Below are 25,188 nucleotides of genomic sequence, written 5' to 3'. Positions count from 1 at the left end.
TGGCCACTAGACTGCAACCCTATATTCGCTTACCTGGGGGTAAGCGCCATAAAACTCAACAAGGCTTGCTTCTAGATAGGAATCCAATAGATTGCACTGTTGGTCTGCTTAATTCCCACTCTCCCACACCAAGCACATGTTGGAACAGTTCTTTTTGCTATCATAATGACAACACTCCACAATGTTAAGTGAAATTGTGCTTCAGGACAGGGCAAGGCACGACTGGCAGAAAGATGTGGGGTGCAATAATCCTTCAAACCTCTTGTATCCATAGATAGCTAAATGAGGGAACATTTGTGTTAGTAAAAGGGCTTGCTTTCCTCTTTCAATAAGACTTCCAAGTGGAGATTTTTATCCCAATCGATATCTGCATTGGATTTGAAATTGTCCTGTATGTTTTTATTGTATTGTGAAATTGATTTGATATGCTTCATTGGGAGTGATTCATAAATGAAGCAAATTTATGTTTCATTTATGATTAACAACAACAATAATCAAAGCAGCCTTCTCTAAAAGCAGGTAGAAAGGACCATGTCAGTTGCCTCTTCCGCCCTGCTCTTTATTTGCTGCTGCTGAGATTGGCCAGACTAGGGTGGGTGCAGAAATTAGATCATTATGCCACAGCGATGCCAGTAAGATTGCTGGCAATGCAATATGTGAAAGAGAAGGTGAGGCAAAAAACTGAAACGGTGGGTGCTTATTTGCTCATTTTGGAACACAAGACGAGGCATCTATTTTTCTAAGCCTGTCTTTTCGGTTTACCTTTTCCTTGGCTCTCCCAGGCTGTTTATGCCTTTAAGGTAGTTCCAAAAAAGAAACCCTGAGAGTTGCACTGCTAATTTAGCCACAGGGTGGCTGCTGTAAGACCCACAACAGCTAATACCATCATTCACTTCAGCATCCCAAAACCAAACCACTGTTTGTTTCCTCATCATTTCTCTCCAAATAAACAGCAAGAAGAGAGGAAGGTTTGCAAGAGAAGCTCCAGCAGTTCCCAACTCTTGCTGTCTTTCTCTTGCAGAAGGATTCTGTCCCTCATCTTCTGACTTTTTAGCAAATTAAAACATTCTCAAAGATACCAGGTTTCTAAAATCATGAAAAACTTATTTCGAGAGAATGGGGGGGGGGGGAGTTTGAAGTGAGGCAATCACCAGCTAACAGGATTACAGATGCTCAACCAGGTTGTAATTATACATCCACTTACCTGGGAGTAAAGGCCACTGAACTCAATGTGTGAGATTTGTGCCTCTAGACACTGTTCTGAGATTTCTTTTAAATCATGCATCCATTTCACATTCCTGATGACCTGTCATCCCTGCCAGGACCCTTAGGAAGCAAAGAGGTGGCAGGACATGAAAAGAATGCATCTTTTAGCATCCTTGCCTCATGGTGCCAGCTTGGTTGTTCTTTGAAAGAGCCATGCATGCGAAATGCAAACAGAAATCTCCCTTTGTGCCAAGGAAAATACAATGCATAGACCCAGTCATTTGGCAGAGGGGGGCGGACAAATTCCTCACTGTATTTGTTTAAAAAAAATCAGCTTTGCCAACCCAGAATTGACACTGCCAAGGGTTATTGCAAAAGTAATGCTACACCCCCCTCCCCCTCCCCCATTTGCCCAACATCAATGAAAATAAACATCAATGCTGATGGGAAGAAGGATGCTCCTTACCTAGAGATGGACGGGTCCTATATTGCATCCAAGTGTAAATGGAGTCACGGAAGCAGCTCAACAACCCGCCCTCCACCTCCCCTCCAGAAATAGATCGGAATAATCGTGGCCCCCAAATGGAAGGGATTCAGGCCCCAAATCTCATTGCTGGAGCTGACAATCTAGTTAATCTGTAATGTAAGGGTTTCTGGAGGGAGAAAGAGAGAGAAGGGGAGAGGGAGAGGGAGATGGTGGGGAGGGGGGCTGGATTGTAGACTCTCTTTGCTTAAGCATTACCATGGTTACCTTGCTGACCCAATTCTCCTCACAGCCAAAAGTTGGAGGGGGGGGGAGAGGGAGAAAAAAGGAAAGAAAGAAAGAAAGAAAGAAAGAAAGAAAGAAAGAAAGAAAGAAAAGTCCGAGCATGTGGGAAGCAGCCTCTGGATTTCTTTCCCCTCCAGAAATGAAACGGGGGGAGAGAAATATTTTGTCTCCTCCTCCCCACCCCATTAACTCTATTGTCATGGGGGGGGGGGATAGTATACAGTGACAGGGAGGGATTAGCCACAGAGGAAATGTAGAGGGGGGCAAGAATCTGCCGAACCCACACGCAGCATTCACCCCCACCCCTGTACCACTGATACGGCGCTGGGTCTGAGCCAGTGCAGGAAAGCAGACAGTACAGTGCTAATGGTTCAAGGCTCAATGGAAAAGGTTCAAGGTTCATCGGAATACACAGGATATTTATCTTCCAAGTGTTCTGGATTTCAAACACAGCAGTACAAACCACTGGCTCATTATTCCACAATGCTAATGAGATCACTGACAAGTGGTGACGCACACAGCACATGCATCCCCATTACCCTCACAGTTTCCCTAAAATCCTTCCAAACGGGCTCCTCTTCTTTGGAATTTGCCTGCCACTGTGAGTTGCTGCAAATGAACACGTTCCATCTTCTGATGGCGGCGACATCAGTGATTGTATCATGCATGAATTGAACATCGCAGATCACATGCCACAGACAGAGCTTCAGCATCACCTCACAGCACCTCAAATGCAAATTGCCAGGGACGAGTGGGTGTGCACCCCATTCCATCTTGTTTTCATTCTGTGGGTTTCTGGTTTGACTAGAATGATTTCTAAAATTAATTTCAGGATTGGTAGGTGCACAGTTTGCTGCAGGTTTGCATAATGTATTTTTCTTTCTTACTGACAGACCACCAGGTGGAGGAGAGCAAATGTGCATTGATCAAAACGCCAGTCAACATAGGGATCTTGACGGGTTTGTTTCTGATGCTGTAATTACGTATAAGTGCGTTGATTAAATCACAACAGGAAAGGAATCCAGATGTGATGGTCTCATTACATCAGTATTCCTTTTTAAATGATATGTTAATCAATGCACATAAGGTTGCTCCTGTGCCTCAGTGCTGATCCACAAACAAGATCAGGTGAATTGAAACTGTAGAATCTTGGGTAAAATTTGGATGCTGGGAATTTTGTTTGTTTGTGACATTGAGCCGAGAGTCATAAGGGATTTGTTGAGTGATTAGATACCAAGTGACATTTATGCTTGTGTGTACTGGGCCTATGTCTAATCGGATTTAGTATTTGAGAGGTGACAGTTTATGAGGTTTGACACCTGCCCAAATCAAACTAATCGGGAGATGCCAACAAATCTAACTGAAAATTGGACTCATTTAAAATTTCACACAATGTTTAAATGTGAGTTTCAGGTTCAAAATTCTGTACGTAAAATTTGTCAAATGAAATTCTGGGGCGAATTTGAATATCTGCGTACTATTGTTTCAGTTCTAAAAAGCATTGTTTTTGTCGCTGTTGCTCTGTTTTGCAGAGCACTTGATTCTTAGGCTGAGTATAAAATAGCCCATGCATCCAAATGTTCGTTTGTCCATGCTGGCCATGGTGCAGGAGACAAAGGCGGCTCCAGAATTAAGATGTTTGAAGACTAAGGTGAAAACCCTGGCTCCAGTGAAGTCACCTGGAATTGTTTCATTGCCCACTGCTGAACAATAAATTTACTCCAACAGCATTCCTCAGGGACCAAGGAAAATGTAGCCTCACATATCTTTGTCCCACGTTTCATGGAGGATGGAATAGATGCTTTCTCTTAGCAACTTAATAGGCTTGTCAATGGACTGAAATTCCCGTTTAACTGTAGAGTGAGGACCCAGAAAAGGAGGTGAAGTAGTAATGGCAGCAGTTGCTATACGGAAATCCTGGCTTAGATGTCCAGGGCTTACCAAGAGAACACCCATTCCTTAGGACTGACTTCTTGACCCAAAGAGCTCATACAGTATATAGCTTCTAGCCCAGAGATGGGGAACCTTTTTCAGCCCAATGGCCTCTCATGGGCAACCTTCCGGGGTGGGAGGGGCCAGATACAAAAGTGGGCAGAGCAATCTTTCCATCCTGACAAGCAAGGGCCATTATCAGAACTCAAGAACACATTCCAGCCAGGCAACAGTACCTTAGGAAGGTGCAGAAGAGGGCCAGAGATGGCTGCAAGCCAGAGAGGCCTGGAAAGTTAAAAACGAACCATAAAATTTTTGTAAGCTATGGTGTTCTACACTTGGTTCATCTTTAAAGCTTATCAAGTTTCTGTGCCTCCTCCTTCTACACCCCATGTTCCAGATTCAGTCCTCCACTGGACAAAGCCAAAGTTGGTCACAAGTGCATCTCTTGCCCTCATAAAGAAAGGGTAAATAATAATAATATCAAGTTTGAATTGGGTTGCACATCTGTTGATTTCTTTACCTTTGATTACCACACACTTACAAATGACCCCTGAGAGTGGGCCTACAAATTCAGTAGTCCATGTGCTGAATCATTGCCTAGAGGCAGTGGTGAAGTGGATTAGGATGAATAAACTGAAGTTCAGCACTGACAAGAAAGGAGTACTGTTGCTGAACAGTTCATTTGTCCAAGGGACTGTTTCTCAGCCTGTTCTGGAAATCATCACACTTCCACTAAAGCATCATATTTACAGCCTGGGGATGCTCATTAGTCCAGCTCTGTGATTAATGACCCACAAGGCCTCAGTGTCATGGAGCACCTTCCACCAGCTAAGGCTGCTCTGCCAGCTGCAACCCCTCATGGATGGATATAGCTCAGCTGCAATCGCCCACATTTGGGTAACTTCCAGGTTAGACTACCGCAGTGCATTGTGCATAGGGCTATCCCTGAAGACTGCCTAGAACGTTTCTGCTGCAATTGCTTTTTTATTGCTGCAATAAAGTGTTTTACTTATTGTTGCAAATGCATTGTGTTTTATGAGCTATTGAAAACTACTCTAGTTCTGTTTAATTGAAGGGCAATATAGGCATGTTTCAAACAAACAAACAAGCAATATGGTGGTAAAATGATCTGCATCACTCCTGGTGGGCCAATCATATTTTTTTTACTGCTTTCCTACATCAAGGAGAAAAACCTCTCCTTGCAAGCAGAAAGCAGGTACAGGAGGGACAGGGTTAGGCTAGAATTGCTCTCCTCAATGTTGTTTATTTCAATTAACTGGGAACAAGGGGAGTATTCAAAAATGGTAATCTCCTTTCCACATGCAGTTCAGAGAATAAGGTTTCTTATTCTGTTGCCTCAGCGTTACATCAACTCATGCTGCTGAATATGAATACTGAGCCCAAAATCTTGAACATAGTGGCATAGTTCTGAGGTTCTAGACTGGACTATCCCCGTCAGCCTATAGGTGGTGGTGGGGACTCCGTGCAAGTAGAATAGTAATGCAACACCACACTGGATTAGAAGCTTCCCTATTTCCTTGTCAATTGAATGAAGCTTGGGGTTGGTTGGTTTTTAACACATAAGAGACCATTAACAATGGTACTGCCCCCTACCTGAAGTCTGAAGCAGCACAGTCCATTCTGCCACTGCAGGATCGCACCACCCCACTCTGCCACTTGTGTAGCCCTGGCTTTCACAAACTCTGTTGAAAAGCAGTGCATTTAAGTTGATGTCAGAAAGCTTCTGTGGTATTCTGTGCATTGCAGTCATCAAAGGACATGCATACATGTGTGAATCAGAGCTTTCTTATCTTTCTTCTTGTGAAGGAAAGGTTCCCTGTGGCTTAGACATCAAGAGAGCACAGTCGTACCAACAGGCAATACCAGTATCTTCCGGAGCCTTTCTTTCTCCTAAGGCAGAGCTATTCTCACTGCAAGGAAGCAGGGGGGGGGGGGGCAGGATATATTAGCAGCCAAGAAACAATTATCATGTTAGAGAAGTGGCTAGCAGCTCTGGCAGTAGGTTCTTAATCCTGAAGTGCAGGAAGGGTTGAGACCTCCATCAAATGGCTGATTAACTTTCCTAATCCAATTCAGGATAAAAGAAGAGGCTGAGAGCAATCTTTGCAGAGCACAGGTCAGTGAAGAGGGCTGAAGTCTATCCACCACCCATCACACAGGGGAGGTCACCAAAAATGGGGAAGGCCAAAGAAGAGAAACATCATACGTATAGCAGACCTCAACAGTAGCATCTAAGCTGGAATTGGCCCCTTCATAGAAGGCAAGTATGTGTGAATGTACACACAAACCCGTTGCATCTGAGGAGAGGTTTGTAAATGATTTCTCAGTATCCTAATCCATGTGGGTTTTGGACAAAGTTTTGTCATCTCAGAAGGGATGGGGGAGAAATTAAATGCCCAATTCACACTTTCTGAAACAATAAGGACAAAAATGCAGCCATCATTTGAAAACCACACTTCTTCAAGTTTTGCACTACCATTCTCCAGCCAAGTAATGTGTACAGAAATGCATCTAACTTAGTCCATCTAACTCAGTATAGTCTACACTGACCGGCAGTGACTCTCCAGAGTTTCAAACAGGGGTCCCAACCCTATGTAGGGATGCCAGGAATTGAGCAAGTGCTCTACCACTGAGCTAAAGTCATTTCCCAAACACTGTTGTTTGGGCAGAGCAATGTAATCTTTTTTCCTCCTATCCCAGTCAACTGCTTTTCCAGACAGACATACTTCGTACTTCAGTAGCCAGGTCAGGACTCGCGACTGCAGAGTAAATTATCAGCAGGCAGAATAAAGCCTATAGCAACATGTGAGGGTTGGGGTGTTCAGGCAGCGCTTCCTGGAAGGAGAACAGGGGTGTGACAAGTGCTCACTATGTGAAATGCCACTGTCTAAGAGAGATTTTGCGCTTCTAAAGGTCATTACTGAAGAGGGCAAAAGGTACCATTCAAGGTAATTCAATGGCAGCCTGATACATGGCTCTGAGCCAGAATAAAGGGAGGGAGGAGAAATTCAGTTCAGCTCGCATTTAAAGATGAGCCTTCCCAATTCACAGGTTGCAAAAAAACTGAAACACAGCTATCCTTTGAAATTTGCAGTTCTCCAAATTTTGCAATGCATTTCTCCATCTGAATAGTGTGTACAAAAATGCATATACTAAGCTAAAGTATGCATAAGCACAATTAGTGAGCATAAGGGGGGATATTAGGGAAAGTATGTTTTGCAAAGATATGTATAATTAGGCAAAAATGCACACAAAAATGTGTACGTTTAGGAGAAATTCACATTATACGCTGATGAATTTCCATGGGGACATTTCTTTTTTTAAAAAAAAAAAATGCTATCAAGATTAGCGTGTAACCAGACTCCTGTTTTCATCCTTCTGTATTGGGGTTGAGAAACTCAGGCCCAGAGGCCAAATGCAGTCCCCCAAGACACCCCCAATGTCACAACACCCACTGGCCTCGCTTTGTACCCTCCTTGCATGTTTTTGCCTGGCTGGGATTTGTCCTTCAACTCTGATAACACCTCTTGCTTTCCTGCATGGAGGACAGAGAGGGGTGAGTGAGTTGGGTGTAGAAACTACCGTACTGTACAAAGGTTAAATCCATATCCATTGCTCTAATCACTTTTGCTTCTGTGGGGGGCCCCAAAAGGGATACACCCCTCTGGCTGAAGACGAGTCCTCATCCCTGCTCTCTATATATCTTGCTCTCTGTGGGAGCAGCTCAGCAATCACAGCCCCCTTAATCTGAAGCCACTGAGATGCACGTCTGATGCCCATAAGCTGATCTGCCAGAGCATCACACTTCTGACATAGTAACAAGAACCAATGCTGCAATTTACATGCAGTTCTCTCACTGGGCATCCTCTAGGACTTTGCAGTTTGTGCTGCCCAATCACAGGGAAGCATGCAAATGATGAAGACTTTTAAGGCACAGGATGCAAATCCCAATTTTTCAAGGGAGCAGGAGGGAAAAGAAAAGAGGACCAGTTAGAGGCAGATCCACTACAATTGTCACATTAAATCATTCCACCGAGGGCCTATTCATACGTCATCAGGGCAATATCATTGCTGCTTCCCAGTGACTATAACCCACGCTGCTAAGATTGTATTTGAATAGTGGAATCAAATGAAATCAGCAATCCATTATACATAATAAAATTACATGTTAAAACGGCATGTTAAAATTACATGCCTGGGTAGGCTTGCTGAAACAAAACCGTTTTTAGCAGGTGCTGAAAACAATATAGCCAAGGCATCTGCCTAATATCAAGGGGCAGAGAGTTCCAAAGGGTAGGTGTTGCCACACTGAAGGATTAATTACTCACAAGTGTGAAACAAGCTTTTGCCCGCAAGGCCCTGATGGCACCACTGTGCTCCCCTCCTCCTCCTCCCACAACTTCTGCCGTCCACTCACTTGCTTTCTCCCTCTAGGCCCAAGGCGCACCACAAATCAGAGGTAGGGATGGGGAGGATTTGATTCAGTTTGCATTTAAAGGTTTGTTCAAGTAAGGATAAGAAAAGGGTCTCAAAATGTAAGATTTGACAGAGGTGTCTTGACCAATGGAAAAATGGGCTTCCTTCGGGTATTTTTATTAAAACTAGAACAGTTATTGACTATTGCCAGCATTGTGTATACAGTGGTACCTCGCAAGACGAATGCCTCGCAAGACAAAAAACTCGCTAGACGAAAGGGTTTTTTGTTTTTTGAGCTGCTTCGCAAGACGATTTTCCCTATGGGCTTGCTTCGCAAGATGGAAACGTCTTGCAAGCTTGTTTCCTTTTTCTTAACACCGTTAATACAGTTGTGACTTGACTTCGAGGAGCAACTCATAGAACGCGGTGTGGTAGCCTTTTTTTTAGGTTTTTAAAGCTTTTTGAGGTTTTTGAAGCTTTTCCAAAACTTTCCCGACACCGTGCTTCGCAAGACGAAAAAAATCGCAAGACGACAAAACTTGCGGAACGAATTAATTTCGTCTTGCGAGGCACCACTGTATAGTCCTTTACAGAGTAATTTAAGCAACAACAAAAAAGTGTGGTCCCTGCTCTCTCTCTCTCTCTCTCTCCCCCCTCCGCCCCCGGCCAGGCCCTTATATGCTAATTTTCAACTGAGAGGAGAGAAAAAAGGGTGTGAGAACAAGAGCCTAGGCAGGAACTGGCATGACTCATCAGTGTACAACTGAGAGCATGAGCTACACATCTTAAAGTAGATTCCCAGTCATTCCTTTTTCCCAGGAACCTTGGGAAATGCAGTTCTACAAGGCCTCCAGTGATGAATTCTCGGCGCTTTTGCTAAACTTCAGTTCCCAGGATGCTTTGCGGGAAGCCTTTGCATTTTCCATCATCAGGGCTATGAAGAAGCAAGGCCAAGCACCGGGGGAACTGGGCTTAATGGAAGCTGCCACCAGGATCAATATGTAATCAGACCCAAGGAGCTGCACAAACATATCTCAGTGGAACCGAGGGAGAATGTGGTGCTTGTTGAGTCGCAGGGGAGCTGCTTGGAAGCCCTTGAGTTGCCTTTGTGCCTGGCAGGTGTGTCACATGCCTGGTTATTTGTTTGCAAGGTACTCCGCTCAAACATGTGACTATTGTATCACTTTGCATTCCCCAATGTCCTGAGGGGGGTAGACAATTTCAGCAGGGAGAGTGAAGAGTGTACTGAAGACTTCAGGCTTTTTCATAGTACCTGTTTACCAGTGGGACTATAATGAAATGTTGCCGTATAGCCTCATCCCCTAACTGCTAGGGCCCAATAGAAGGGCTGCTGTTCAAATCCACAATTCCTTTACCCCAGAATACTATAAACTGTTAGTTAGGGTCTCAGGCACTAACTCTCCTCTCTTACATCTCTATTTCCCCTTTTTCTTTTCCAACTGACACTCAACGTCCTGTGTCTGATAATGCTCACAGGCCTCAGAGCATACTCAGCCCTCGTTGGGCTATTTTGGGGAGGGTGGGTTGCCTCCTTGGTGTGTCCCCCCCCCCAAATGCTTTGGGAAGGAGGTGGGAGGACTCTAGGACCAGGCCCATCTTTACCTGGGGGTGCAATGCACCCGGGTGCCGAATTCCGGGGAGCGCCAAATGTATAACTACTGTATACCGGTCTCTCTCAATCGGAGGCAGTGAAAAGCAATGGAGCAAAAGTCCCTGCCCCTCCTCCTTCACTCTGTTACTCCGTAGATTCAAATATTGCCCCCCCTTTAAAAAGGTCAAAAACTTTGGCTTTCCCCCTCCCAAGAAAAGCTCAATAAAAGTTAATTTGGGGTGGCTAAACTAAATTTGGGGGCACTGGGCGGATCTTTGCACCCCAGCGGCGCATAGGCTAAAGACAGCCGCTGTCAGAGCCCTCATGGCTCCTTCCCATAACCAGCCACATGCTTACAGGGCACCCTCTCTGCTTGGGTCACGCTGCCTTAAAACCACCTCTGCTGGTTACAGACTGAGCTCTTTAACCACTCACTGGTCCAGTCCACCTGTTCACCAGCTTGGAAGTGACCTCTGCTTAGCAGCTAGATTCCTGGGATGGCAGCTATAATACAGTAGTATCAACAATATATATATATATATATATATATATATATATATATATATGTTCAATATTTTTAAGAGAACTGATCTAATTCACAAGTCCCAGACTAAAAACAGATAGAAATGCAATTATCTTTTGGATTTTGCACTTCTCCAAAATTTGCAATATAGTCCTCAAATTTTTAAAAAGTCAACATTCATTTTTATGAAAATGTATACTTTAAGATTAAGTATGTTTAGAAATGCACACATTGAGATGAAATGTGTACTGTGTCAAATTTACATGTGCCAATTTAATTTATAAATCCATTCTGTCTCATTTATGCTTTATCCCAAAGTATGTGTTTATATTTAAATACCTATTTTGTAACAAAATAGGCATTTAAATACAATTTTCACATGGATATTATGTGTGTATGTGTATATATACATACACACACACACACACACACACAGAGAGAGAGAGAGAGAGAGAGAGAGAGAGAGAGAAATTAATGCAGAAACAAGTATGGAATGCAGTTATGAATAAACACAGGTGAAATTAACACAACCAGAAACAGATTAACCCTAACTAACAACCCCTCCGCTTGGGCAGTGATCTCCAACAGCCCTCTTATGAGGAATGAGGGGAGAAAATCAATGCAGTTTCAATTTAAAGGAAAACCTACTTAATTCACACTTTACGAAACGATTCACAAACCAAACACAGCCAGCCTTTGAAATTCACACTTCTTTGAATTTTGCAATGCCAAGTAACATGTTCAAAAAAGCTTTGAGGAAGTGTCTATATTGGGCAAAATTCCATACAAAATGTGAATATGTGGAGAAAATTGCATTAAAATGCTGGTGAATTTCCATGAGGACTTAAAAATATGTAAACTGATGGGGAAATGTGGAGAATTGGTTAGAAAAATGAGAAACTGAGACAAACAAAAATTGGCAGGGTCATCCATGTCTAACCTTAATACCCTTCGCTTGCCCTGGGGAAGGCTGTTGGAGGGATCAAGCAGCGTCCCCTCACCCAGAGAGCTCAGTTGCTGGGCCCTTACTTGATGGCTTCTTAGTCATACTTTGCTCTTACTTGCAAAGCAGAAGCTGATCTCTGCAAAGCAAGTGCTTGGGTTTCATTAGGGCACTGCAGCCTCATCAACAACAAAACTTAATCTTCCCTTCGGGAGAACTCCAAAAGGCTGGCAGCAAACCCTGGAGAAGATTGTGCTTACCACAAACAAAAGAGAAGCTCTCAAGGAGGGAGGGGTGTCCCTATGGGGCAAAAAGAGTGTCTGTGTTTTAGAAATGGGGGAAATTAGTGAGGTCAGCATGGGGGAAATCAGATAGCAAGGCATCGGTTTTCAAATGCAGAGAAATTCCATGCCTCATCAGTATATTCAGACCCACCAAGGCTTCAGCAGACATGTGCATAATGTTGAGACCCACCATGCTTTTCCTTGTTTTGGCCTCTGCTTAGAGGTTCCACAAATACAGGATTTCAGTGACGGATGCTAGAGTTTTGGCCATTAGCCGTCTGAAAGGGCCCTAAGGTTTGAGAAGGCCAAAAACAAGCAGATATTCTTTTAAAAGAGAGCCAGTGTGGTGTAGTGGTTAAGAGCGGTAGTCTCCTAATCTGGGGAACCGGGTTCGTGTCGCCGCTCCTCCACTTGCAGCTGCTGGGTGACCTTGGGCCAGTCACACTTCCTTGAAGTCTCTCAGCCCCACTCACCTCACAGAGTGTTTGTTGTGGGGGAGGAAGGGAAAGGAGAATGTTAGCCACTTTGAGACTCCTTAAAGGGAGTGAAAGGCGGGATATCAAATCCAAACTCTTCTTCTTCTTCTAAAAGACTGATGTACCCCTACCTCAACAGAGATAGCCTGGCCTCAGTAATCCATGCTCTAGTAACCTCCAGTTTAGGCTGTTTTGATACACTCTATGTGGGCCTGCCTTTGAAGTCTGCTCAGAAACTGCAGTTAGCATAGAATGTGGCTACTGGAGTACTTAACTGGGACCAGGTACTTATGTTCACATTATACCTATTCCCTGTGAGCTACGCAAGATCCCATTCTTTTTCCAGGCTCAGTCCAAAGTGCTGTTTTAGATGTTTAAATCCTGAGGACCAAGGAACTTGAAAGAGTGTGTCTTCATCTGCTCCTGCCTATCCATGGAGATCTTCAGTGGAGGGCATCCTTGCAGGTTCCCCCACCATCTGACATGAAGCAGGAGGCTACCAGAGGGCAGCCTTCTTGTTGGTGGCACCCCAGGTGTGCAACGCTCTCCCCAGAGGTGACCACCTGGTTCCTATCATCATGTCTTTTCAGCCTCCAAAGACCTTCCCTTCCAAGCTTTTCAGACACAATTTTAATCTGAAAACTGACTGTTTTATATTTCTGTGGCCTTGGGTTGACTTGTACCTGCATTTTAATTGTTTTCTTTTTTCTTATTTCACCATCCCTCCCTGAGAATATGATTGAAGGGTGGTATAAAAACACCTAAAACAAAATGAATATGTCAGAATCCTTTTTTTTTTTTTTTTTTTTTGCTGCATTGCAAGACATCCGTTTCTAGGGCAGAGACTGTGTGTTCAAAATTCAAACCATTTCCAGCATGCATTACTATGGCCTTCTGCCACCTGGTGCCTCCAGATGCTTTGGGCTTGGCTGTACTGGCTGGGGCTGATGGGAGTCATGGCCTAAATGGCTGGAGGATCACTGGCTGAGGAAGATGCTACAGAGTATCATCTTCTTCACCTGAAGCTGTGTCCCTTTTCTCCCCACCTCCATTTGTCCAGGCCTGGTACACGGATGCAGACCCATGGCTTCAGCCCATGCTAGTATCCCTGAACCTTGGCTTCAGTCCAGATTGTTTCCAGACATCTGGCAAAATAATCCATTAGATTAAGATAATTTCCAGTCTAAAACAAGTCTTGTACACCCCTAAACCAGAATTACTGACTTCATCTGTGTTCTGGTTTGCTTTCAACCTTTCTTGCAGTTTCCTAAATGATTTCCAATTAAGTCATTAGCCTCTAGCACTGTTGCTTTTACTCCCTCTAGCCCTTCATCGTCAATTATTATTACTATTATTTTGCTACAGCATGATGGAAACCTATTGCCTTTGGCAACAAAAGAAACAAGAATTAAAATCAGCTTATAGTTCAGTGAGAAAGCCCAGACTTGGATGAAGGTGGTCCCATATTTAATCCTTGCCAACTCAGGATCTTGTGGAATAATGCTAAAAGAAGAATTATTCCAGCTTTAAACTCCCAAAGAGTTACTTTCAGCCCATATAAACACCACCAGGCTAGATGGTTGGATGGTCTGACAGTATCAGACAGCTTCCTATGTTCAGGACCCCCAAGAGGCTATTTTTCTATTTATGTCGCTAAATTCATGTTCTCTTGTGCACTACTATGAAAGATAAAATATTGGTGGTCAGTCTGCTTTTCTTCTTTCTTCTTTTTTGGTCACCCTACGTTAGGGATGGAGGAGAAATTTGGTATTGTTAGCATTTACAGGTAAACCTACCTATTCACTCTTCCTGAAACACACACAGACTGCGACCCAGCCATCCCTTGGAATTCACTTGCCTCCAGACTTTGAAATGCGGTTCATTGGCTAATTAATGTGTCTAAAAATGCATATAATGGAGTAAAATGTGCATTTAAAAATGCACATATTCATGAAAACAGCAGCTATATTTACGTGACGAGCGAAAATATATTTATTTGTTCAGGCGTTTGGAGCAGGATGAAGTCGATGCCGATTGGAGCTTAGGCTTAGTGCTGCTGTTTTTTAAAATAATGGATGCATGGTTTTCTTCTGTTTTATTTTATATCACTGTTCATAATTTATGGTGCATATTGCAAACAACCCTGTGCTCAGATCTGGAGGAAAATTGGGGTATAAAAACTCTGAAATAAATGAACAGCTAAAGTTTTCATTCCGAAATTAAGGAGCAGGGCACCAAAGAGATCTGTTGGGCTTTGGGCTGTATAAGCTGCTATCTCTCAGATAATACAAGGCCCTGTCGTGGTGCTAATGAAATCAGCCACTCTAGACAAGACACTGTCTCAGTACACTGAGTGATGTAATACAGTGCCAGGCTAATTGCTTGTTTAGCATAGCCTTGAAGGTTTGCTTTAAATGCCTCCTTGTCTGAGAAGTGAAAAAAACAAGAGGCATTTATGCATAATCCCTTCCATCACCCCCGTTCTAGTTATTGATCTGGAGTAATACTATAAAAACGATTCCCAGTGTGTTTATGCAGATAATTTTAATTGAAACACAGTCTGTTCTAACCTTCCCCTTCCTGAAGCCTCAGAGTGGGTGGGTGACAAAAACTGCTCCCCCACCCTGGTCACTGAAACTTGATATTTCTAGTGATAAGTGTACCCACCCAAATCCTCACTAGTGTTAATCCAGAGTAGCTGGATTAATTTCCTGGATGGACACGTGAAAGAGTGATTCAGATGCCACACTGGCAGTTGTTGTAACATGGTTATTTCAAGCAATAATGTGGATGACGCCCCAGATTAACCAAGGAAGGGTGGTGCTGTGGTCCAAACCACAGAGCCTAGGGCTTGCTCATCAGAAAGTTGGCGGTTCGAATCCCCATGACGGGGTGAACTCCCATTGCTCAGTCCCTGCTCCTGCCAACCTAGCAGTTCGAAAGCACATCAAAATGCAAGTAGATAAATAGGTACCACTCCGGCGGGAGGGTAAACGGCGTTTCCGTGCGCTGCTCTGGTTCGCCAGAAGCGGCTTAGCCATGCTGGCCACATGACCCGGAAGCTGTACGCCGGCTCCCTCAGCCAGTAAAGCGAGATGAGTGCTGCAACCCCAGATTCGTCCGTGACTGGACCTAATGGTCAGGGGTCCCTTTACCTTTACCTTTACACAATGTTTATGCTAAGCCAGAGCTCACCATGACTCAGCCTTGGCCATGCGTTTTTTCGGTTCCAGAGCTCTACCACTCAACACCTGGATTACATGCAGCAGTGCCCCAGAGAATATGCAGAGTGCTAAAAGAACACGGTGCATCCCCACATGCCGAGGACCAGGGAGGATAAAGTTTCCAGCACACCTCTCTTTCCTTTGTATTTTGTTGTGTTAACCACCAGGAAGTGTCAGTTCCATGTGCTTCCTTGTTGGCTGACAGGAGGAACTGTGGAAAGTGGGTTGCTTCACCTGTTGGATTTCTACTGGTCAAGTAACTAAATGATTTAAAAAGATGCAAAGGTGGCACTCTCAGAGACCTCCCTGCATTCCTCATTCTTGGCCTTGTGCACTCTACATGCACACGCCACCCCTGTTCCATTATCGGTTTTACATTCCCAGCATTTGGGCAAATCATTTAAGTTTGCCGCCAATTAGTCCAAGCCACATTTCCCCAAAGGGACCTGCTGCTGTCTTATTAAAGCTAATTGGAAGAGAGCTTCTGGCGGCTGAAGGTAGCCTGTTAACCCCTGGCTGTCTGATCCTTTGTTAAAAGTTTCTTGGACCCTCTCCTCACCTCAGCCCAGCAACAGGGGTGAGGAACATTTTTCAGCCTGAGGGTTGCATTCCCTGTTAACCAGACCTCTGGAGTTGCCCCATTTTCTGCCCCCAAATCATCTCTAGACAAGGCGATCTAAAATTTATTTCCCCAAATTAATATTCCACACTGGAATTCAACTCCCACAACACATGCAAGTGGTGGGTGGGGCCAAAGTGGGCATGGCCACCACACACAACTCTCTCTCTCTCTCTCTCTCTCTCTCTCTCTCTCTCTCTCTCACACACACACACACACACACACACAATTATAAATATATTTTAAGCCTAACCCATGCGTATGCAAACTAAGACCCGGGGCCTGGATCCAGCCCAATCGCCTTCTAATTCCAGCCCGTGGGCAGTCTGGGAATCAGCGTATTTTTACATGAGTAGAATGTGTGCTTTTATTTAAAATGCATCTCTGGGTTATTTGTAGGGCATAGGAATTCGTTCATTTTTAAAAAAATATATAGTCCAGCTCCCCACAAGTTCTGAGGGACAGTGGACCTGCCCCCTGCTGAAAAAGTTTGCTGACCCCTGGTCTAACCTTTTCCTCCCCAGCTGTGGTGCTTCTGCAAACACCTCCATGCTCCGTGGTATTTTTGGAAAAAAATCCTCCTAATGGATCCAGTAGAATACTTTTTTCAAGCCTAAAACCTGTACAGGGTGTCAGGCAGCACAAGGAGGAGGCAATGATAGAGACCACCCCCGGGGGCCACATTGGCCTGTGGGTCATGGGTTCCCCACCCCTGCAAAACAAGGTTGTGGATACAGCTTTGTTAAGTTAGTGGAGTGGGAATGGATTTCTACTCTGCAACTGCCTACCCACAGGAATTTCAGCTGTGTGACCTTCAGTGATTCATTTCGAAGAAGAGGTCTTCTGGACCCAGTTTGTTTGGATGAGAACTGGATTGACCAGTCTTGCTTCCTGATCTGTGCAAACTGGTTGTGGAGAATTGGCAGTTTGGGTAGGTATGTGCTCATACAAGTACTTTTTCATGAAAACGCCATGGCTAAATTCTAGTACTGGGGGATTTAGTTATTAGGGTTTTACTCTCCACCCCAAATCAATGTGTAATTGGAAAAGCTTTGCAAAAATAAATAATGTCTTTAAATTTGCCTGAGTGCAAGTCCCACTGATTTCCACAAGTGAAACAGATGCTTAACTCTCTCCCACTGAAATCACTGGGCCTTAAGAGTTCTTTTGGCTGGATTGTGCCTAGCCAAAGTTGTCATCCTAAACAGGTTTACTAAGAAACAATCCCCGTTGAGCTCAATGGGATTTACTTCTGAATAATCATATTTTGGATTAGGCTGGACACTTCCAAAGAACTCAGACCATACTGAATACAGTGAATATTACCTACACCTGTGTGGGATCTGGCTGCACCTCATAGGAATGGAATGAAAAGAAAGCTTGCCAACTTCTCGAATGGCCCCTGCTTTTTTGTGCTTTTAACAACAGCCTGATCTCCTAAGTTTAGCAGATGAAAATGCCATGTAAAGCTTCACCTGCTAACTCCTACCTCTCCAGCTCCTGTCTGGCTGCTGTTAGGGGTGGTCATATGGGGCACAGGCTCCCAATCTTTTCCTATGTGCCCCAAGTGTTCCGAGTGTGTGTGTGTGTGTGTGTGTGTGTGTGTGTGTGTGTGTCGGGGTGGTGAATTGGCAGAAATGATCTGAATTATTGCATAAAATATTAATTTGGCAAAATAAATTTAAGATCACCTTATCTAGAGATGATTTGGGGACACAAAATGGGGCAACATAAAGAAAATTGAATTATAACAGGATCCGTTGGGAAATTAATTGGGGCAAATGAATGGAAAAGGAACTGGTTTGGGGGTAGAGTGCAAAATAACTGAAGAAGAATTAATTTGGGGTGATTTGGATGGGAAGTCAGTTGGCTTGCCTTCTGTGACATTTAGATTCTAAATTTGCACCCACAATACAAATGAGCATATTCAAATTTTCTGCAAATTGTGCCTATGGCCATAGGTCTCAAATCTTTTAAGTACCTGGGAATGGCTCTGGCTGCTGTTCAATTGAGAAAATCAGCCAAACCAGCTATTTCCTGGACATAACAGCATATGAGCAGCCTTGGTGGAACAAACCAAAGGCTGATATACCGTAGTCCAAAACCTGCTTCTTACAGCAGGCCACCAGATGCCCTTGGGAAGGAAGCCCACCAACAGGATATGAGCACAATAGTTTTCTCCAGCTGCTAAACCCCGGCAAGTGGTAATTCAGAGGCAAGCTGCCTCTGACCCTGGAGGTAGCATGTCACAGCTCAGCCAGTAAAACACGAAACTCTTAATCTCAGGGTCGTGAGTTTGAGCCTCATATTGGGCAAAAGATTCCTGCATTACATGGGGTGGACTGGATAGCCCTTGGGGTCCCTTCCAACTCTACAATTCTATGATCATGAACAGTTGCTACTTTGCATCCTTCTACAAGTTCACCCACTCCCCTTGATAAGCTGGCAATGCTACCAGAAAGAGGTAAGATCTATCAGTAGCCAAGCGTGCTCCCAGTCAATTAGGAAATCTCCATCAGTTAATCATATGAGTTTCAACTGATTCATTATCTGGTTAAAGCTACACGAAACCACATTATGAAGGGCAAAGGTACTGCATACGGTGCAGCAGTAGAGTGGTCACAGATGCGGCCAAAATAAAAAAAGGAAGTGCATTCACACCCACCCCACTACAAAAAGAGAGTTGCATAAAACTGAAGAGGCTAATTTATAGGTTCAATTATAAATAATTACTATGATTTAAATAGAAACATGATATGTCTCACCATAGTGGGGAATAAGAGTATAACCAGGTGATCCGTTGTGCGTACCTGCTTAGTCAGTTGCCCAGGTGCTGTTCACTACTGATGGTGCTAACCACTTTGAGCCCCTCTCCTGGTCTCCCTTCTTGCAGTTATTTAAACAGAACGTGGACGGAATGGCCCTTCAAGTAGTGACTGACTGATAAATATTCCCCTGCTAGCAGATTGCAAGGTGGGGAAAACCCTGCTTGTCTTGATACAACCTTGATCTAGGATGGGGACCTGTAGCTCTCCAGACTTCCAGCTGGAGTCTCAGAAGATTTTGAGGGCACTAGGTTGGAGAAGGTGGACTTAGGAGAACATTCTCCAAATGTTCTGTCAAGTTTTTCAATAGACCAACTGTTGAACAACTGCAGGAGAACAGTCCACCAATGACACTGGGTATCCAAACATGATTTTTATTGTGCATTCATAATGATTAGTGCTTATGATGGAATAGGAGCAGTTGTACACAAAATCCCAGTATGAGAAGATGTGCAGATGGCCCAGTGTAAACCAATTCAAAAACAAAACAGAACCAAACCACAGTCCAGTATGGATGGTCCATCGACTCAGTTCATCCCAAGCTACCTAAAACTGTCAGTTCACAGGTTGCAGCCCAATACCCACTGACCTAGGAAAGGGTCCCATTGATCTGAATGGGTCTTGCTTCTGAATGGAAATGTAAAGGACTGCACTGTAAGGCAACAATCCTATGTAGCCTTACTAAGAATAAACTTCACTGAGCTTACTTCAAAGTAAAAACATGCAGAACTGGGCTGTATGCTTCCCACCAAAGTGGACAGCTTCATGTCTTCCTGTGTTCCATGGCCTGCTTTAATGTGGGGAATTAGCACAGGGGCCAGGACCTGACCTCTTCCTTTTGCACAGAGGCCCCAATCCAAATCACACACACACACCATTATTTCTGAGGACAGAAAAATTTGTTGGAAGCTCCAAACACGGAATTCCTACATAAATCTAGCTGGGTAGTTAGTCGCAATGGACTTTGGCTGGACTTTGGCTACGGTTGCCAGTTCAGCAGGGGGGGGAAAGGACTGACATGCTCTTCTGCCTTTAATAACAGCTATAGAAACCAGCAAGTGAAACACAACATGGAAATTATCATTATTTATATATTTAAATCATTTTTACCCACTGTTTAAAAATAGAAAATTTTATCTCAATGTGGCTCCCAAAATTAGAACACAACAAGAATACAACCAGAGAATTAAATATAAAAAGTATATAAAGCAGCATTTACTCATTAAAAACCACAGAGAAGAAAAAAGCTATCAAAACCCACCTAAAGAGATTTATACTTGTCAATGCGTATGGATCAAACTGTTACCAAAGGTACTGTAACAAAGAGCAGTAAAGATGTTGGCAAACCTGACTGGTGATTGTAAGACGATAAACAAAATATTGTGTAGAAGATTTTGGGGTACTAATTTATGGCAGAAACACATGCAACCCAAACCTATGCCTTCTTGTTACTCAGAGATCATACCCACTGAGCCGATTCCCAAGTAAACCTGCATAGGAGGACCACTGCCTTAATTTGCATGATGAGTTATTTATTTCAAGCTTCTAGGAGTCTCTGTGAGAAAAAAGATTCTAAATATTCTAAACATTAAACACCGTGATGCATATTTTTACACTGTTGGCAGGGAAACACTTGGAGTAAAAAGTACACACACTTCAGGGGGGATGGGTTTTTTTTCCCCAGAGAGGGTCACTTCCAGTTGGGTTGCCATGTTTGTTTTTAACTCACTCTGCTGCTGCACCTAGAACAGCCACCCAGCATGCAAAACCAGCAGATACAAGCTTTTCCAGTTGTGGAGCAAAATTAAAGATGTTGTTAGATTACACTCCCATCAGTACCAGCCAGCATAGCCCATGGCCACGGGAGCTGTCATCTAACAACACCTGGAGGGCCACATGTTCCCCATCACTGAGCCAAGTGGCGGGGAGCATGTTATGGGGCATGGACAGACAGGTTGCTGCAAAAGGCATAAGATCACCAGGATCAGTCACAGACAGGAAAACAAGTCAGAACTCTTCCTGGGAAGGGGTTATAATGCACTCCTCCATAATACTGGGAGGGGGACATCTGCAGAACTGATGACCAACAGCCCTCTGGAGCACATACCCCAGAATTCCTTAGGACCTGTAGGAAAAAGACAAGTTCTGTGCATGCACACACACCATTCCCCACCCAGTCCCTTTAGTCCATTCGTTGCTGGGAGTGGGGTTGAATAAAAACCCAGGCTGGCCCTTTGTCGAACTTAAGAGAGTATCACAGCTGTGAGTAAATTGCAGCCGCTTGAATACAACCCAGGAGACCAGAAGGCTGCGCACCCTTCCTAGACAACATCCATATTGTTCCCAAAGAGAACATCTCCCGCCTTGAATAAGAACAAATGCTCCCCCCCTCCCCGAGCCGGCTGTTAGTAGCTACTCACCTCCCCACTTCTCCCTGCTGCCACTGGCGAAGAGCTGCTCCCCGCTGCCTCCTGCATGCATCCACCTGTCTCTCGCAGCCTTTCCCTGCTTCTGCTGTTGTAGAAAGATGCTTGCCAGGATCTGACGATGCAGCCTTAAACGAGCGGGGTGGGTACCAGCTGTCTCTCTCAGCAGTGGCAGCACAGCATCCCCTTCTGGAAATCACAGCTGGGGCGGAGGCAAGGGAAAGCCCAACTGTTGGACAGTGCTACTCTGAGCTGTGCTGTTCAGATGCAGCTGCTGCTCCGGTTAAGAAAACACTGGGTGCGTGCATACACACACACCTGTCTCCACCCTGCAGTTTTGCTTCCATCTCAGCATGCAAATCATCAATTGCCTTTTTTGCCCGGTGGGGATATCAGCTCTCGTTGTCTGGGTACCAGACTGGAACACAGAATCCTAGAGCGTTGGGTTGGAAGGATGGCACACCAAAGGTCCTCTAGTCCAACCCTCTGCAATGCCAGAATCACAGCTAAAGAGCCTTTGACAGGTGATCATCTAGCTTCTGTTTAAAAAATAGCAATGAAGGAAAGTCCAACGCCTTCTTTACTGCAGGAGTGGTAAATCCTGTGGCTCTCCAGCTGTTGCTGGGACTACATTTCTCACCAGTAGTCAAGCTGGCTGCAGAGGCTGATGGGAGCTGCAAATGCAAAACATCTGCAGGGCACTAGATTAGCTTCCCCTGATATACGGATGACCATATCACCTTATTAAATAAATGCTAGCTCATCAAATAAAGCTTAAGGATGCATTACATATATAGATCACCATAAACCGCTACAGTTCTTAGTTAAATCTCTTATTCTTTTATGGTGTTTTATTCCTCTGGACACGTATTTTAAGTACACTTAATTAGTATATTGACTGTTAAAACCCCGTATCAGTCGTTTTTATTGTTTATGTAGAGAATTATGCAGAATTTCTGGTTTAATATGCTGGCTGTTTGCCGTAACAAACATTGACTGACTGACACATAGATCAGCTCCTGAAGGGTAGACTGTTTTGCTTCGTTAATATTTATAATAATATTTATATTTTGCTATTAATAATAATAATAATAATAATAATAATAAGGAGTCACAACAATTATAAATAAATTCATGCAATAAAAACCAGTGCTTTTTTCTGGGGGTACCCAAGGGCACTGGCACTCTTTTTCTCCCTTTCAAATGTTAAAAGTGTGGCTCATATATTATAACAACATCATGGTGAGAACCGGGCACCTTTTTTTTCAAAAAGAAAAAAAGAAGCACTTATTTTAAAAAGTATCAAAAAGTTAGAATCAGAGCTCAGCCAGCTATTATGGAAATACTGTACATGTTCTTTAATTGCCTGCATAAGCCTGATGGAATCGAAAAGTTTTTAGCAGGCATTTAAAAGAAACAGAAAGCGCCTACTGAATCTCTATTGGCAGAGAGTTCCACAAGACACTGCCAATGACACTCACTGCCAGCTGGGCTGGGCGTGCCAGTTTTCCAATGGGGGTGGAAAACTAGCCTGCTCTTGTGCCTTTATCAGAAACTTTGTCTGCAAGAATATCACAAGCTGAAGCTTTGCAAACACAAAAAGAAATGTTAACACCCACTAACATTATCTATCATTACCTGCTACGAAGCTCACAACTAGAGTCGCCGGTTGAAATGTTGGCAACTCCAAATCTAAGACAGGTTGATAAATACCGTTTGAATTTAAACTTTATTGTAGATTCAGAAGGGATCCTCAAGGGTCATCTAGCTCAACTCTCTGCAATGCAGGAATCTTGGCTAAAGCATCCCTGATACATGGTCATCCAACCTCTGATTAAAAGCCTCTAATGATCCTAGGGCCGTCCACCATCTAGGGAGTCTGTTCCACTGTCAAAACAGCTTTAGCCCTGAAAAAGTTCTTCCTAGGGTTTAATCAATATTTGAATGTTTAATCAAAGTCTCCTTTCCTGGGTTTTCAAGGATGCTGTGTTTACTCAGAAAACATTCCTTAGAGCTAAGCCCCTTTTAAGAAGAGAGGAGTGGAGCCCTGCAGGCCATCTTTCAGCTCCCCATAGGTCTCCTTGTCCACAATGTGACCGGGGATCAATTAATTAATTCCTCACAGCTGGCCCAGCTGCAAATCCCTCAATTCCGGCCAGACTTTGTTCTGTCCTTCCTGTATGGGGCAGAAGGAGAAACTATTTGTGTATTTTTTAGCGCCCTTGCCAAAACCATGCATGAGCAGGATATTCTTTTCCTGGATAACGCTTTATGAAGATTCCATTCTGATCCTAACATATATTTGTCTTACTGAACGAACCTGCTTTTCTGAAACATTCTAGTCAAAGCAGCTATGAGAAAGAAATAAAAACAGCACATTATTTACTTTTAAAAAACTTATTTTAGGAAATAAAATGTACAAAAACATCGAACGTGGCTGCACAATATATGCCACAGGAGTTTGAAAGTTAGATAAAAGATGCAAACAGGCGCTCCAACCTCTAATCAGCAAGAAACTCCAGGGGTTCCTGTGCTTCCTCGGGATTCAGTTTCCTTGGAATGGTCAACAGAGACCACGGAGTCTTTTGGATATATCGTTTCAGTTACACATATATACAGACTGAGCATAGTATGGAGGAGCTCGCAGAATTAACACCCCAGCAGATCTTGCTTCCCCGTTAGGTTTCCAAGGGAGCTGAACAGGGTTATCTTTACCTAGTGGTGAAAGGGGCGCAGGGCACCCGGGCGCTGAATTCTGAGGGGTGCCAGGCACCCGCTGCACTAAGGCACTAAGCTCTTAACTATCTACCTGTTATGAAATACCGTATTTTTTGCTCTATAAGACTCACTTTTTCCCTCCTAAAAAGTAAGGGAAAATGTGTGTGCGTCTTATGGAGCGAATGCAGGCTGCGCAGCTATCCCAGAAACCAGAACAGCAAGAGGGATTACTGCTTTCACTGCGCAGCGATCCCTCTTGCTGTTCTGGCTTCTGAGATTCAGAATATTTTTTTTCTTGTTTTCCTCCTCCAAAAACTAGGTGTGTCTTGTGGTCTGGTGCATCTTATAGAGCGAAAAATACGGTAATAAATAATTTTGATCAAGCTAGAAAAACAGAATACATATATACCTAGGTAATGTTGTTGTTGTTGTTTAGTCATTTAGTCGTGTCCGACTCTTCGTGACCCCATGGACCAGAGCATGCCAGGCACTCCTGTCTTCCACTGCCTCCCGCAGCTTGGTCAAACTCTTGTTCATAGCTTCGAGAACACTGTCCAACCATCTCGTCCTCTGTCGTCCCCTTCTCCTTGTGCTCTCCATCTTTCCCAACATCAGGGTCTTTTCCAGGGAGTCTTCTCTTCTTATGAGGTGGCCAAAGTATTGGAGTCTCAGCTTCAGGATATGTCCTTCCAGTGAGCACTCAGGGCTGATTTCCTTTAGAATTGATAGGTTTGATCTTCTTTCAGTCCATGGGACTCTCAAGAATATATACCTAGGTAATATATGCCTCTATACCTAGTACTTAGGTAATACATAGGTATTACCGAAATGTATACCTACTGTTTCACTAAAGGACTTTCGACTTTGTGCGCTCATTTACCAAAGACGTGGCCCTTGTCATTCACAATGGTGGCGCTTGTCAGACCTGGGGGCTCTGGGCGGATCTTTGTACCCTGGCAGCACATATGCTAAAGACTCCCCTGGAGCTGAAAGTCTGGCACAGAGCAGACATGCCTGTGTGTCTGGAAATCTGAGCCTCACTCCAAAAGCTCAGACACACAACTCTCATGTACCCAGCCGCCACGGCCTATCGTTCCCCTTCCAAGGAGGGTGTGGCATCTAGCAAAGAGAGGTGGGGAAAGGCCCACCCACTTGCCCTGATAGGAACATCTGGAGGAACACAAGTACTCC

At 44.0% G+C, this 25,188-nt stretch overlaps 1 protein-coding gene across 4 annotated transcripts in view; it reads right to left on the bottom strand.

Moving 5' to 3' along the window:
- The window catches only part of RIMS3 (regulating synaptic membrane exocytosis 3), a 62,487-nt gene extending 40,727 nt beyond the window's left edge, over window positions 1-21,760 (bottom strand). The window contains exon 1 of one of the 4 annotated variants that reach the window (XM_028738989.2): window positions 21,274-21,760. In XM_028738989.2, coding sequence (XP_028594822.2) covers window positions 21,274-21,330 — 57 coding nt within the window. In that variant the 5' untranslated portion in view covers window positions 21,331-21,760. Of the gene's footprint in view, window positions 1-1,204; window positions 1,392-1,672; window positions 2,082-21,273 lie in introns of those variants that run through there. The other 3 variants (XM_028738991.2, XM_028738992.2, XM_028738988.2) reach the window with 3 other exon arrangements.
- Window positions 21,761-25,188: the final 3,428 nt, after the last annotated feature.

This window comes from Podarcis muralis, chromosome 7 (genome assembly GCF_964188315.1).
Source record: "Podarcis muralis chromosome 7, rPodMur119.hap1.1, whole genome shotgun sequence".
Classification (NCBI taxonomy): Eukaryota; Metazoa; Chordata; class Lepidosauria; order Squamata; family Lacertidae; genus Podarcis; species Podarcis muralis.
The sequence above is the reverse complement of the archived record's forward strand: the minus strand, read 5'-3'. Positions and strand labels throughout refer to the sequence as shown.